Source organism: Cataglyphis hispanica, chromosome 6 (genome assembly GCF_021464435.1).
Source record: "Cataglyphis hispanica isolate Lineage 1 chromosome 6, ULB_Chis1_1.0, whole genome shotgun sequence".
Taxonomy (NCBI): domain Eukaryota; kingdom Metazoa; phylum Arthropoda; class Insecta; order Hymenoptera; family Formicidae; genus Cataglyphis; species Cataglyphis hispanica.
Window position 1 is genome coordinate 6,120,126 of NC_065959.1, and position 13,656 is coordinate 6,133,781.

Below are 13,656 nucleotides of genomic sequence, written 5' to 3' on the forward strand. Positions count from 1 at the left end.
CGCTGCGCGTACGAATACGGATAATTATCGTCGGGGAGATGCACTTTACCATCGTATCGTTGCGATCGAAGATGACTAGAATCCTGTACTGCTAAGTGAACGTAGCAGTGTTAAAAAAAAAAACTAGAATTTCGATCAATACAAATTTATTCTATTTTTTTCCCATTTTATTTTATCCATTTCTATTATATATATCAATAAAATAATTACAAATAATATCATAATTATATATATATATATATATCGATTAATATCTGGCTTCGAAGTATAAAATTAGCTAGAACGTAATTTAATCTTTGATTATTTTGCATCTTAATAATACAATTATTAAAGAATTATTTTTGAACTTACATTTGTATTACGATAAGGAAATCTTATGCTTAGCTTAAATAATATTTTTAAGAATAATTTCAAAAATTAATTTAGCTCGCACAGATGTGCATTTCGCAGATAAATCTTCATATATCTATAAAACGCGCGTTTTGGCTGTCCCTCCACTTTTTTATTCATTGAATAAAACCAAGCCTATCATATGCATTGAAACAAGGGAAAAAAGAAGCGAATGCCATTCGCGTGGGACATTTTGGACGGGTACGCTGTCGCAGGCGGACTTGCGCGCTACTTTGTATGAAAAGCAGGAACAATTGGCTTTGCACGCAGGAGAACACATCCATCCATTCGATGCGTCCGCGCGCGCGGGCGAGGAGTCAGGCAGAGCGTGGCCGAACTGCCGTCGATGCTTCTACTGCGTCACGGTGCTGCGGAAGCACATTTGCATACCCACTGGTTTATACTTTTTCGATATCGAACCCGCGGCCCAACGCAGTCGCTTGGTCTGGGCGCGAAATTGCGCTACACTTCAGGGCTCCCCCAGTATCGTCGTTACGTCGTTGCTAATTTAAGGGCCTTGGCGATCTAACGGCTCCCCGTAGCTTCGCGTACCCGGCTCTTTCGCTTGGCTGCCATCGTCGTTATCCCGACCGGATATTGCGATACGATGGCCTCTAACTGCTGCCAGCGATGTCATGGCGTTCGGTTACCCACCGACGCAGCGCTTTTTGCGAGAAAAAGAAAGAGAGAGGGAGAAGCGTTTTTCCCCCGACTACCCAACGTACGTAATATCCCGTCGTACGTAAGGCTATTCGCTCGGAGACTGAAGAAGAACAGGCACTGTATCGCGTCGCGAGAGAAGTGGCCCGATATCGCACACTAGGGAGTGCATCTTAGTTAAGCTGTACTTCTCTCGAGGATTGAGTTAACTATTCCAAAATTCTTTATTATCTTTAGAACGTTTAAAAAGAATGATTGACTCGTATGTAAAGAAGAAGAGAAATGCAAGAGGAAAGATATGGATTTGTGTGATAATAAAAGAAGCAAAGCGAAGAAAATGAATATTGTGTGATTATTAAATCTGATTTTTTGATTAATTTTTTAAATAACTAAAATTTTTGAAAATAGTTCTTCAGCAGACATTAAAACATATTTATCCATGAGTTAACATAGTTGACTATAAAGGTTTATTTAATTATACTTTGCAAGAAAGCTTTGCGTGTAAGTTCATTAACTGCATGTCGCATATATACACACTGAGCTAGCATGAAGTTATCGATTAGTACGCGAGTTTTTAATGACTGAGCCACTTAATTGCGATATGTGAGATTTACCTAATCGCTGGAGCAAAGGAGTAATCAAACGAACTGTGTTTTAAAGTGCCTCTTAAGTACAGAAATTTACGAGGTATGAATTATCAGAGTACGTAGTTGCCATAATATGCAATAACGATAATTTATTGCAGCTAATAGCAAGTAAGATAACAGCGTCTATAATTTACTCACAGTCAGTCTAAAATTTAATAGAAATAAATGTCGTCTTTCTCACATTTTTTCCATTAATGTATCATTTTTATTGTTTATTTGCTTTAAACAAATAATTTGTATGTATTTATAAATATAGCTATTTAAATTTTTTAATTTTTTGAATATAATGTAAATAAATTTTCTAAATTTAAATAAATTTTTAAAAATATTTTTTTTACGTATAAAATTCTAAATATTCAATATAATACCCTATTTAAGTATTTTTATTGTATAATAATTAATCAATTATAATTTTGAGATATATAATAAAACATATTAAAAAATTATATTTTGTAAAATCAAATAAACATTTTGTTTTTATAATATTTACAAAATGTATAAAACATTGGGAAATAGTTAAGTTTAATTTTTGCTATTCAAATATAGTTTTGTTGAAGTAATATAATAAAAGTTATTACTGTTTATTAAATGCGGTACACAAGATATATTCGTTTAATTTTCGAAAGATACATTTGTTGTTTTTTTCTTTCTGCCATATTTGGAAACGAGTCACGTTCGATGCCGATAAAATTTACATTTTTACCGAGTTGAGTTTGATGCAAATTTCTGGCAAATTTTTTCCCATCACTTCCCCCTAAAGCGGTCATATTTCGCTAATCCACAGGTTCACTTCGGGAAATAGTCGCGGAAACATGAACTAGCTTGTGGCGTGGCCGACGGTGGTTTATTTAAAACATCCATGCGGTTTTTGTTAAACATGCATACGGCATATGAATTTATATCATCAGTTTGACCGCTTCCGAATAAGCGACTGGCATTTCGATTGACGCCCGCAGCAAAATTCGAGAAATCAAAATATTGCAATTTAAAATCATGCGCGGTATACTTTCAAAATTGATGTAATTATTTGCGGAACTTAATTAACCAAATCGTTTACCCATTATATTAAAATTAGTAAATAACTTTGGGTAAGATGTGTAATTAAAATGCATAAAATCTGATTGTTGTGTAAATATTTTTTTTTCATAAGCAACGGAAAAACAAAATTTTAATTAATGTAAGAATGTAGAATTAAATTACATCAACATACAAAACTAATTTTGCATTGTAATAAAAAGAAGAATTCTTTTTATATAATCATACAATGAATAATTGAAATATTCCATATTTTTAACGTAGAATTTATAGCTCACGAGTTACATGCGACTATTTTTGTTTGAAATCTTTTTTTTTTTTATCCGTAGTGTAATTTAATTTTAAAATAATTTAATTTATAGGTTTTGTGTAAAAGCATAATAACAACATCGTACATTACATACTTTCGGTATAATATTGCATCTTCCGCAAAGTGTGATACTATCTATCTTGTCTTGTTGTATATCATCATTAGTTGTACACGGAACTTTATTTCCCTTCTACAAAAATTCGCTTTGGTTAAAATGATATACAACTTTTTTCTTAGGTAGGCGGTCTCGAGTAAAGTTGCAATAATTAAGCTCTTTGTAATATATTAAGTGCGTATGCAAGCTGCACAATTCATATTCATAGAAAGAGAAAGATTATCGTTTCGTTAACTTTACATATCAGAATTTACATATCGGAATACGCGCGAAATATGTTTCTTGCAATCGCGACGTATCTAAAAATCTCCATTTAATTTCCATGCAGTACGAAGTCTTTTATTTGAGAATAATAATTTTTTTTTTTTTTCATATACAAGCTATTAAATATTTTTATCGTAATAAGTAGATAATATACGTTAACATGACAAGCTAATTAAATATTTTTTTCTAATATATGAAGTACAAAGGGATCTGATACCGTATGATTTCATATCGCTCAAATTAAATGTATAATTTAACTGTTTGGCATAAATAAAAGATTAAATACTATCTCAAATGGATAATTGAGTGTCGACTAACTTCTTGGTATAAATCAAATGTCATAATCTGGTGGTCGGATGTAAAAGAACATGAGACTTTAAGAGAATGCTCAAGGAAACATATGCATGAGCTCTCTTCGCGACGTAATCTTTACAACCATCCATAAACTCCGTTTTTCATATCGTTTGCAAGCTCTTTACCCTAACCCCTTCTCTTCTTTATTTTTTCCCCGGCATGTGTCACGATGACAATAATTTTCCTTGGATAAGAGACTATCATCCTACAAATATATAAATCCGGTATTTTAAAATTATTTGCTAGACTATCTGATGAGATAGGTAAATACCGATGTGGTATATTTTTTTGCTTGCCCCATATTTTGCGCTATAATCGCCACGCCAGCACTTTCCCGTGAACCATTTTACTATTTCTCTCAAGGAAATTTATATCCTTTTTGCTGCTTTTTTCGTGGTGTTTATTTTTAATGCTATTTAATATTTTTATTTATTACCGCTCGCGTTTAGCAAATATAATTAATCGTAACAAATCACGTTATCAATAAAAGTTTCAATTCCATTGTTGATTGATTTATTTCTAGAAAGAATTTTTATATACAGTTAAGAATGTCTTAGCAACAATAAAAGTTTTAATAAATTTAACGACAAAAATATAAATATTCTATTATTATAATATATACGCGCATTTAAACAAAAAAAATCTATTGCACATTTTGAATACCGTTTTTACTGTGGACAATTTTCATTAGCGGATTCCAATTTGTCGTATATTTAGCGAATATTATGAAGCAATAGAGAATGCTAAATCATGGATTGTGTAAGACATATCTGCCTTTACAGGAAGCAATACGTAGAAAGGTTTGCAATGAAAACATCGGCGGTGTGTTATAACACAAATGGTAGTACATTCGACCAAAGAGAGACCACCTTATTCATGGTACTTGAATTATCGCACACGAGGGACTGCAGTGATTCTCACTATTGCACCGCTGTCCGCTGATTGTGCGTCGGCCGCGAAACAATGGCAAACAATAACCCTTATTATTCTCCTAAGGGAACTCTTAACATACTAAAGTTTGATCACTAGACGAGAAATCTGAAATCGCGGATCTATTTTCATCGTCCGAACTTTTGTGTTTCTCGCAGAAAATAATGCCCGCTTCTCTGCTGAGTAAACAAGACTATCCCCGTATCGCTGTACGCAAAACGTACGTAACGACTACAAATACGCAATCTCTTTTTTGCAGTATCCATTGACGTTTTGAAAACTACGGGAAATTCAAACAAATCCGTTATTCCCAGTGTGGCGCATGCTTTTAACGATGGCGAGTTATTGACATTTCATATTGTTCTCTATATCTGGCTATTGTTTCAGCACGTTTACGCATAATCCTTTTTTATATAATTGGCGCAAAAAAAATTTTCGTATTCTTTAAAAGTCGCGCTGGCTTTTATTCAAAGCCTTTAATTCGCCGTGAAAAGCGGGAAAATCAAATAATATAAAGCGGTAAAAATATAGTTATACAGATCGGGACACTATCGGCTAACATGAACATCTCTAATAATAATGCTATAATGAACAATCACTCGTGTATATATTACGTTAGGTAAAAAAAAATATTTTGCAAAGTACAGAGACAGTATTTCGTCAAAATCAAGAAAGATGACCTTCCACAAATTACCACATCTTTACCGTAGAGGATATGCATCACGACCAGAGATTTATTGTCCGGCTGTCATCGCGTACGAGTAAGCGATTTGGCCGAAATTCGGATTACACACGTCGTGACAAACGTTTCAGTCGCGCAACGTGTCATCCTTTACGTCTGATAATATTTGTTGAAATACGCATGACGCGCGGGAATGTTGCGTGTTTTTCTTGAAAAGCGCGACGGGATAGCCTCGCCTCGTTTGCCATGCGTTGAAAAAGTGACTCCAAAATTGGCCGGACATTTTTCTTGAAACCAATCTGCAAAAAACATGCTCTCGTAGAGAAAACGAGTGGTGGTAGTTCCAAGTTTCACTTGGTATATACGGTGGCACCGTTTCCAAAGTGTGTATTGCACATAAAAGTTATCCCACGTGTGCACGTGCTCATACGTGTCAGATGTGTACACGTGGAGGTTGATATGTATAGGTGGCAGCGCGAGACGAGGGTTGGAGTAGGGCGCGTGGTTGCATTAACTTGATTAAAGCGCGTATCCTTCCATCAGCGGAACGCCGATGGGCGCACGTGAAAATAATCCTTAAAGCTCGGACGAGAGCGCGGGAGTAACGAATTTTCCTCGCTCGAACTTCCTTTGTAACAGTCGCGGGCTAGAAATTGCATGCGGATCTGATTGTTTTCGGAGCACAGTCACCCGGAAGCGGAATATCATAATTCCTCGCGTTTGTTTTTGCGTCTCGGTAATTACATTCAAACGTGCGGAACGTAGTAAGCTTTCCACCGTGCATCTGTGATTACATACCGAATAGCACATATGTTGGTCGTGGATGTCTAGCGCTTTTACGACAAAGCAGCAGTGCTTCGTTTCACCGTGTACTAAACATCGGCTGGCATCTGGATGGCATTACGCGGAATATGATACACACACACACACACACACACACACACACACACACACACACACACACACACACATATATATATATATATTTTTTTTATCACGATGAAGATTTTGCATGTTTCTCATACTTCATTAATTAACTCTTTTATCTCGGACGGAAATCTAATACGGAATGCTATTATTTAGAGCTTTATGATGGGAGTTACGAATATAAATAGTCTGGTGAAAAGGAGATTTAATAAAATGAGTTTGCAGCGGCTTTTTAATGCTTACGTTCTCTCATTAGCAAAACGTATCACAGGCATATTAATTAAATGTAAAACGATTGTATGAAAACAGCTGGATATTTGAATAAAATTTTGCAGAATAATTATCTTTATACAGAATGCACGCTCATCTTTTGCATCTGTTTCAAGATTTTGCTTTGATATCGGCTTTTGATTATCAAATCAGTTTTGTGTCTCCGGATATTGGAAGCGTATCCTCGTACTTATTAGCTCATGTATGAGACCGGCACAAGATTCGATTTCGATATGATACCACATCGTGGTTTACCGATTCTCCCATCGCATCGGCCATGAGCTGCCCACAAATGCCAACGGCAGGGCCCTTGCCGCACAATGCACCACGAAGCGTCGTTACACCACAAGGTTTGCATCGGGCGGAGGTAGCACTCGGAGATGCGTATACATATTTGTGTGTATGAGTGTGTCTGAACGTGGGCTTTGACGCAACAGCGTGAACAAAGAGAATTCACGATGCACTTGTCTCCCCTCGGTACATCCTATTTTCTCGGTCCGTTGATCCGCATCGTGTCGCCAGTTAAATCGGGGATTCCTCGCGAATTCACCTACATTAAAATATTTGCTTTCGCGTTGCGCCTATGTAAATGAGCAATCTCAGCAGTTTATTATAATTGATATCGATCGAGCTACATTAATCACGTAAATCGCGATGGGAATTTTTCTCCCGAAATTCTATTATTTTTTTAATATTTCCGCAATCTATCGACGAATCCCAATAACGACGAATTGCTAACTGAATCAAATTCACAATCGGATTGGAAGATCAACGCTGTTTTTATCGGGCGTGAAATATAAATCGCAGCGACGCAAGAGAGAAATGTTTCGATGATGCCATCGCAAAAATACTAAGGCAGAAGCGAATGGAGAATACGAGAAATAGGGCTTGCACCTTATTAATAATGTTAATAACGGCAGTAAATGCGCGTAAACAGCAAAGACACGTGCGGCTTATGGTTTAAACGTTTCTCGCCGCGAATAAACGGAATATAGAAGTATGGAACTTGGGGTGTAACCCCTTTGTGTCGAAAAGCCTCGGAAATACTGCCACGATTATCCCTTGGCGCGATTCATAATGTAAGAAAAACGATGCACGATTACGCAGGCAGCCAGTCAAACCCAATCCAGCGCTTTCCGCCACGACACAACAAGGTCTTTTTCTCCATTTATTCTTTTCCTGTACTTTCTAGCTGCTTTTTTCTAGCTGCGTTTCTTTCTCTCTGCCTCTTCTTCTTTTCTGTTAACAATCAAAACAGAAGAATGGAACGGCTAACACTTTCCTTTCTTTTATATTTTCTTTTATTATACCTAGCGACAAACGGATCGGTATCTCTTTCTCCTTTTATCTTTTCCCTGTATTTTTTAGCTACTGTTTCTTTCTCTCTGCCTTCTTCAAGTACTTTTTTTGTTAACAATCAAAACAGAAAAATGAAACGGATAACTTTTCTTTCTTCCATATTTTCTTCTTTTATATCTGGCAAGGGATCGGTATCTATTTGCAATTATGTGGGCGCGGAGATTGCTTGTCGCTATTAAAGCGGTTGACGTGAAATTGATCTATAATATTGAGATCACTATCACATAAGAGATTATAAGCAAATCTGCATAGAGATTGAGATAATTGAAATGGCAATTATACAAATTGCAATTATGCAAATGTTTTAGTCGCTTTAAGTTTGGAGCATTGCTAATTTTAATGAATTTTGAATCCCCTTTTGAGAATATGTATCTGCATATGTATATGCATACACATTTATATGTTACATTTATAATATGTTATATTATGTAAAATGTAATCACGCATGTCTAATACATAAGAAAATATTGTTCATAATTTTTCCTTAAAAGTGCGAATATCCTCTGCTCCTTAATGTTGCAAATAAAACTTATGAAACTCTACTTATGAACACGACTACGTTCTACGATAATATATTGCGCGACATGTGAGTCCAAAATATTTTATCGCAATTCGCCGTAACATCGCCGTTTGTTATGCTTCCATAACCGGCCATCTTCGGCCGCTATATTTTCATCTTTGCGGAATATACCTTGCGTTAAATCTTTTACGACTGCGTATTATGACACTCGTATAAATGGACGCTCTTAAAATCAACCAGCTGGTACAAACTTAAAATTAATACAAAATTTATGAGAGTTATTTTTGCAAACATTATATCCATATATTGTTCAAATTCCTCACAAAGGCTGTCTTTGGCTCTTGACCGTGAAATGTTGTTTGAAATTTTGCGACGTCGAAGTTATAAACGTGTTCAGTTTAACGAACAGTTACTAAAATTTTAATTTGTGACAAGATTTTTTTTACGCTTTATATAAGAGTTATTCTTATTATGTATGTATATGCATAGTATGAATCTAAAAATTTACAGTTAAGAAAAGAGAGTCATGGACCACTAAATAATATGTTAGAACTAAAATATGTACTTTTTTAAAAATATGACGAAAAGATAATAAACGATATTTTCTAGTTCAAAATTTTTTTAAATCGAAAAGGAATTCAAAGAGAATGGTTTTTTTTAAATTATTTTTATATCGTTAAATAGCAAATTGTGCAAAATTTTGAAACAAGTTGTTATGCACAGTTATTCATATTATAATGTAGTCGCAAATCTTTAAATATTATTACGATGACATGCTCCAATTTGGGGAAAGAAACAAATTTAAACAAAAAACAAGAATGTGAGTACAAGAAACAAAAGAAGCAGGCATTTGACACACATTAGAATTCTTTCTCTGTCTTATCGCGTTCTTTTGGACAAACATATTTCTATGCGCGACGTAAGAGTCACAACTGCAAGATGTGCGCAGGTGCATCGGAGTTTACTAGCAATCTCTCGCGGAAAAGTAAAACAACCCGTCCCAGTTGCACGACACCCTGGTATCCATTCGTTGAATGCTCTATATGTATGATCGTGAGGGAGATGGCGAAAGTAGACGAGTAGAAAGAGGCGGAAGGGAAAGCGGAAGGCGGAGGAAAAAGGTCTGGCCACCCTATGCTAGCTATACCAGCATATTTACAGAGGCTATAGAAGAGATACGTTTTAGTTTTGCATTTGTCGCCGGGGAGAAAATAGTACTTCGAGAGAGGAGAGTGCTTGGGGTAGGATAGGTAGAAGTATGCGTAGGTGGATGGCGATGCCGAAGGAAAAAGGGAAGCGGAAAAGGTGATTGTAGGTAGGTACAGATACACGTGGCGGTGGCAAACTGTCGACCGGCGATAGGAAAGAGGACTATACAAGAGAAAGAGATACGAGACTGCCATCTAACCGCGTCAGCGAGTGTGAGTCGGGCTCGAGAGTAAGGGGATGCAGGTAGCAACAAGGGGTGGAGGGCAAAACGACCGGGACGGGGGGGTTGGAGGGAGAGACGGCGGGATCGGGTCCCATGTGCCTGTCACGGTTTTACAAGTCCATAAAAAGAGGAATTTCAGACTGAGTTAAATATTGCTGCCGCTCTCACTGAATTTCAAGCACGCACACGCGTACAGCCGCCGCCGGTACATATATAATAGGGCGCGAGCGCAGAAACGCGACCGCGCACCTTTTCACACGTATAACGAGCGCGGGAGAAATGGTAGGGGCAATCTTCCTGAGATATTTATTTGGCCGTCATGCGTGCCTGTTAAATTATTTCAAGCCGCCCGTTTCGCGGCGTGAACGTCGATACCGAGGGATTTAGGCACATAACGGGTGGATTTTATTTATCATTTATATTATTCGCATACAATTGCAATTGATAATAAGTGACATATTACAAATTTGTAAGTTTGTCTCGTGTCTGTCATTTCGGGGATATAAAGATATTTTCGTATAAAAAAAAAAAATTGAAAAACCTTAATTCATCCGGCTTGCATTGTAATCCGCATTCATATCAACCTTCCTATGAGCGCAAGCGTATAGAGATTGTTGGAAGAAAGTAGTTATGACGGGTTTCGTGGTTTATGGCTGATTCCCCGAGGTACACAGACACAGGAAGCAAAAGAGATTATTACAAGGGACGTACGCTAATCCCGAACTACCGCTCTACCGGACAGCCTTACGCGTACAAGTTATTCTAGAAATACATGAAACTGTTACACCAAGTCTCATTTCACTGAATATCCTATGCTTTATCTACACATATACAAAGACTGAAATAATAAATTAAGTAAAATTATAACTGCGCACTTCAAAATTCACGATGAAATTTTTAAAAACTTTCGTAACTATGCTTGCAAGAATTTTATGTATGTGACATAACTTTTGTTATATATTTTACATTATTCATTTTACTATATTGTTACTCGCTTTATGTCATAGTATGTCGCCCAATCTAGAAATAAAATTGCAAATATCCATTGCCACGATGGATAATCAATTCTGAACGTTTGCCGATTGAATCATATTCGTTGTGCGTTTCAGTAAGTAATGTTTCAACGATTTCTCTCTTTTCAACGATAAGAAAACTGGAACATGTTTTATTGACGCTGAAAACTATTCAGTGCCACAAGATGCTAGAAAATCTATTTCTAACACGTTGTATCGAATACAGAAGCTATAATGGCTTGTCGGATCGTGACGATCCGGAACTGGAACTGCTATATACATAGGTATGTAGGAATTTAGGTACTATCCAAAACAACACATTTTTATTTTACTTATACAGTTACCTACAAATCTCATGAAACTTGTTTTCTCTTTTTTTTTTTGTCTTCTAATATATTGTGAAAAATTTGAGATAAAGGTATATAAAGATAATCGTTATAAAAAAATAATATAATTGATACAAACAACATGAAACATAGAAAAATATTTGTAGCTATTATCAATTTTTGTATGTTACGAAATTGTATTGTGTATTAAAATTTCTACATAAAAGTTCTTGTTAATAATGGTTAATAAGAGTCACGAACATCAATATTAAATACTCGATTCAATTAAACATGCAATAATTGTAATTGCGTAGAATCAAAGCAGAACAATGTTATTAACAATGTATTTAATAAATATTTTTTAGTAAAATATTAATTTAATGTCACTGGTATTGAATTATTTTATTCCGTGTAAATTAGTTTAATTTTTATTCCACGATAATGGGCTTTGTGAAATAATCATTAAAAGAGAAAATATAATAAAGGTTTTATAAAAGCACAGTTTTATAAAACATTCTATATATAAAATAAATATTTTCTTACAAGATTGATATGTAAATCAATATATGTATGATTTATCGAGAAATTAAAACTGAAATAATTGTAAAATAAAAAAAATACGAATTTAAAATATTTTTGAAAATATAATATAGCAATTACAACAGTACTAATATTTGAATTTTAAATTTTAGTGAGCATTCTGTAACATGAAATTACAGTTGCAAATTTCGTAAATTAGTATAGATATTGTATACTTCTTTATTAATGTTGCAAACAATATTAGATTATCATAGAAATGTGTTTGTGGATCAAATCGGTATTTGAGCATTTGGTAAGGAGTTGATTATTATTTTATGAAAATTTCCTAATATTTTTGCGTAATATGTATTTTATATAATCTATCGAAAATTCAATCTGCGATAAAAAACGGCTTTAAAAATTCTCTTGTAGAATAATCCTCTTTTGTCTCAATTAGTACGCTAATTCCACAAGTCAAGCAAGTATAGGATCAAAGGTAAAACGCATGTTAAATATTTTTTTTCTCTCGTATGAAGACGAAAATCTGAAAATTGGATGTACTTACTGCTCGTGTCCTGCTTTGGTTGGTTACCCGGCGACGTCGCCCAGTTAACTTTCATCTCCTGAAACATTTAAAAAGGAGAATATGGGTTTAACATGCTATATAATAATGCAAAAGAGAAACACCATTTTTCAAGCTTAAAAACATATATATACATATATGCGCTATGTAGGCAAAGTTGACGCTTTAAATCTTGTTGATTATGCATACATTAACATATAATAATCTGGCTTAGATTTATAAATTTATAATTTTTTCTATAGCAAAGAAGAATTTTTTTATACAAATTTTTTTATACAATCGACAATTTAATCTTCATATCAACATTTTACATATATAAATTTTGTCTAATATATAAAAGGCTGATAAAAATTTATATGTATTTATAGCGGAAAAAAGGTAAAAAAGAATAATTATTTTTTTTTTAACTAAATAAATTCAAATAATCAAAATAGTCAAAATAAATTTAATTTAATTTGATTATTTACTGAAATATTTACAAAGTGACAACTAACTTGTTGATAATATTAATAAATATATGTCATTAAATAAAGTTATTATCAAGTTATTATAGTATTATTCTTGAATTATTTTTTTTATATTTCTGTATTGCTATTGATTTTTAGAGCTACAGAAATTTCTTAAACAAACTTAAAAGAGAATCGATCACACATTACTTCTAAATCGGATCTGCAGATTCCGGTAGCGAGGAAGTGGTTTCACTTTGGAGAAGACGTCGGACGGCGGAAATGGGACGTGTCGGGTATCGTCGAGTCCTAACAGATGCCGTAAACTGGATTCTTTATGCATCGTCGTATACCGGCTCGTGGCGTCGCAGATATTCGATAGATAGTAAAAGTCATTTCGTTGGAACCGATCGCGTCCCGAGAAAAAATGAAGACACGTAAAACGTTGCGAGATCCATGAACGAGTCGCGGAATAAATTTTGTCGTATTGAATTTTGCGACGCTTGCAAAATTCAATGGCTAACTCACAATCAGACTAGCAACTATCATTACGCATTGTAGCATTCATCATTAATTTGATATTCTCTTCTGTCAAAATGTTTAACACAGAGACTACACTACGAACGGGATCTATTGATTTTATTAACAAAACAATATTGTTCTTTTAGACACTACTGTGTCTGTGTGCAATATGTCTCTTGTAAAATGTTATTGGCAATTAATAAGGCCTCCGGGAAAATTCTATATAAAAATATGTGTCGAGCTTGTAGATATTATATGTCCATTTAAAAAAAATTTTTATTTTAATGTAGGTTTTTCTATTACGAGAAAAATGTAATGTAACTTATGTTACTAAAATATTTTTGTCATTAGT

General features: G+C 34.6%; 1 protein-coding gene across 3 annotated transcripts in view; it reads right to left on the minus strand.

Moving 5' to 3' along the window:
• LOC126850288 (nucleolysin TIAR-like) overlaps positions 1-13,656 on the minus strand; it is a 382,595-nt gene that overhangs the window by 205,296 nt on the left and 163,643 nt on the right. For all 3 annotated transcript variants that reach the window (XM_050593136.1, XM_050593137.1, XM_050593135.1), the window contains exon 2: positions 12,319-12,376. In XM_050593136.1, coding sequence (XP_050449093.1) covers positions 12,319-12,376 — 58 coding nt within the window. The remainder of the gene's footprint in view (positions 1-12,318; positions 12,377-13,656) is intronic.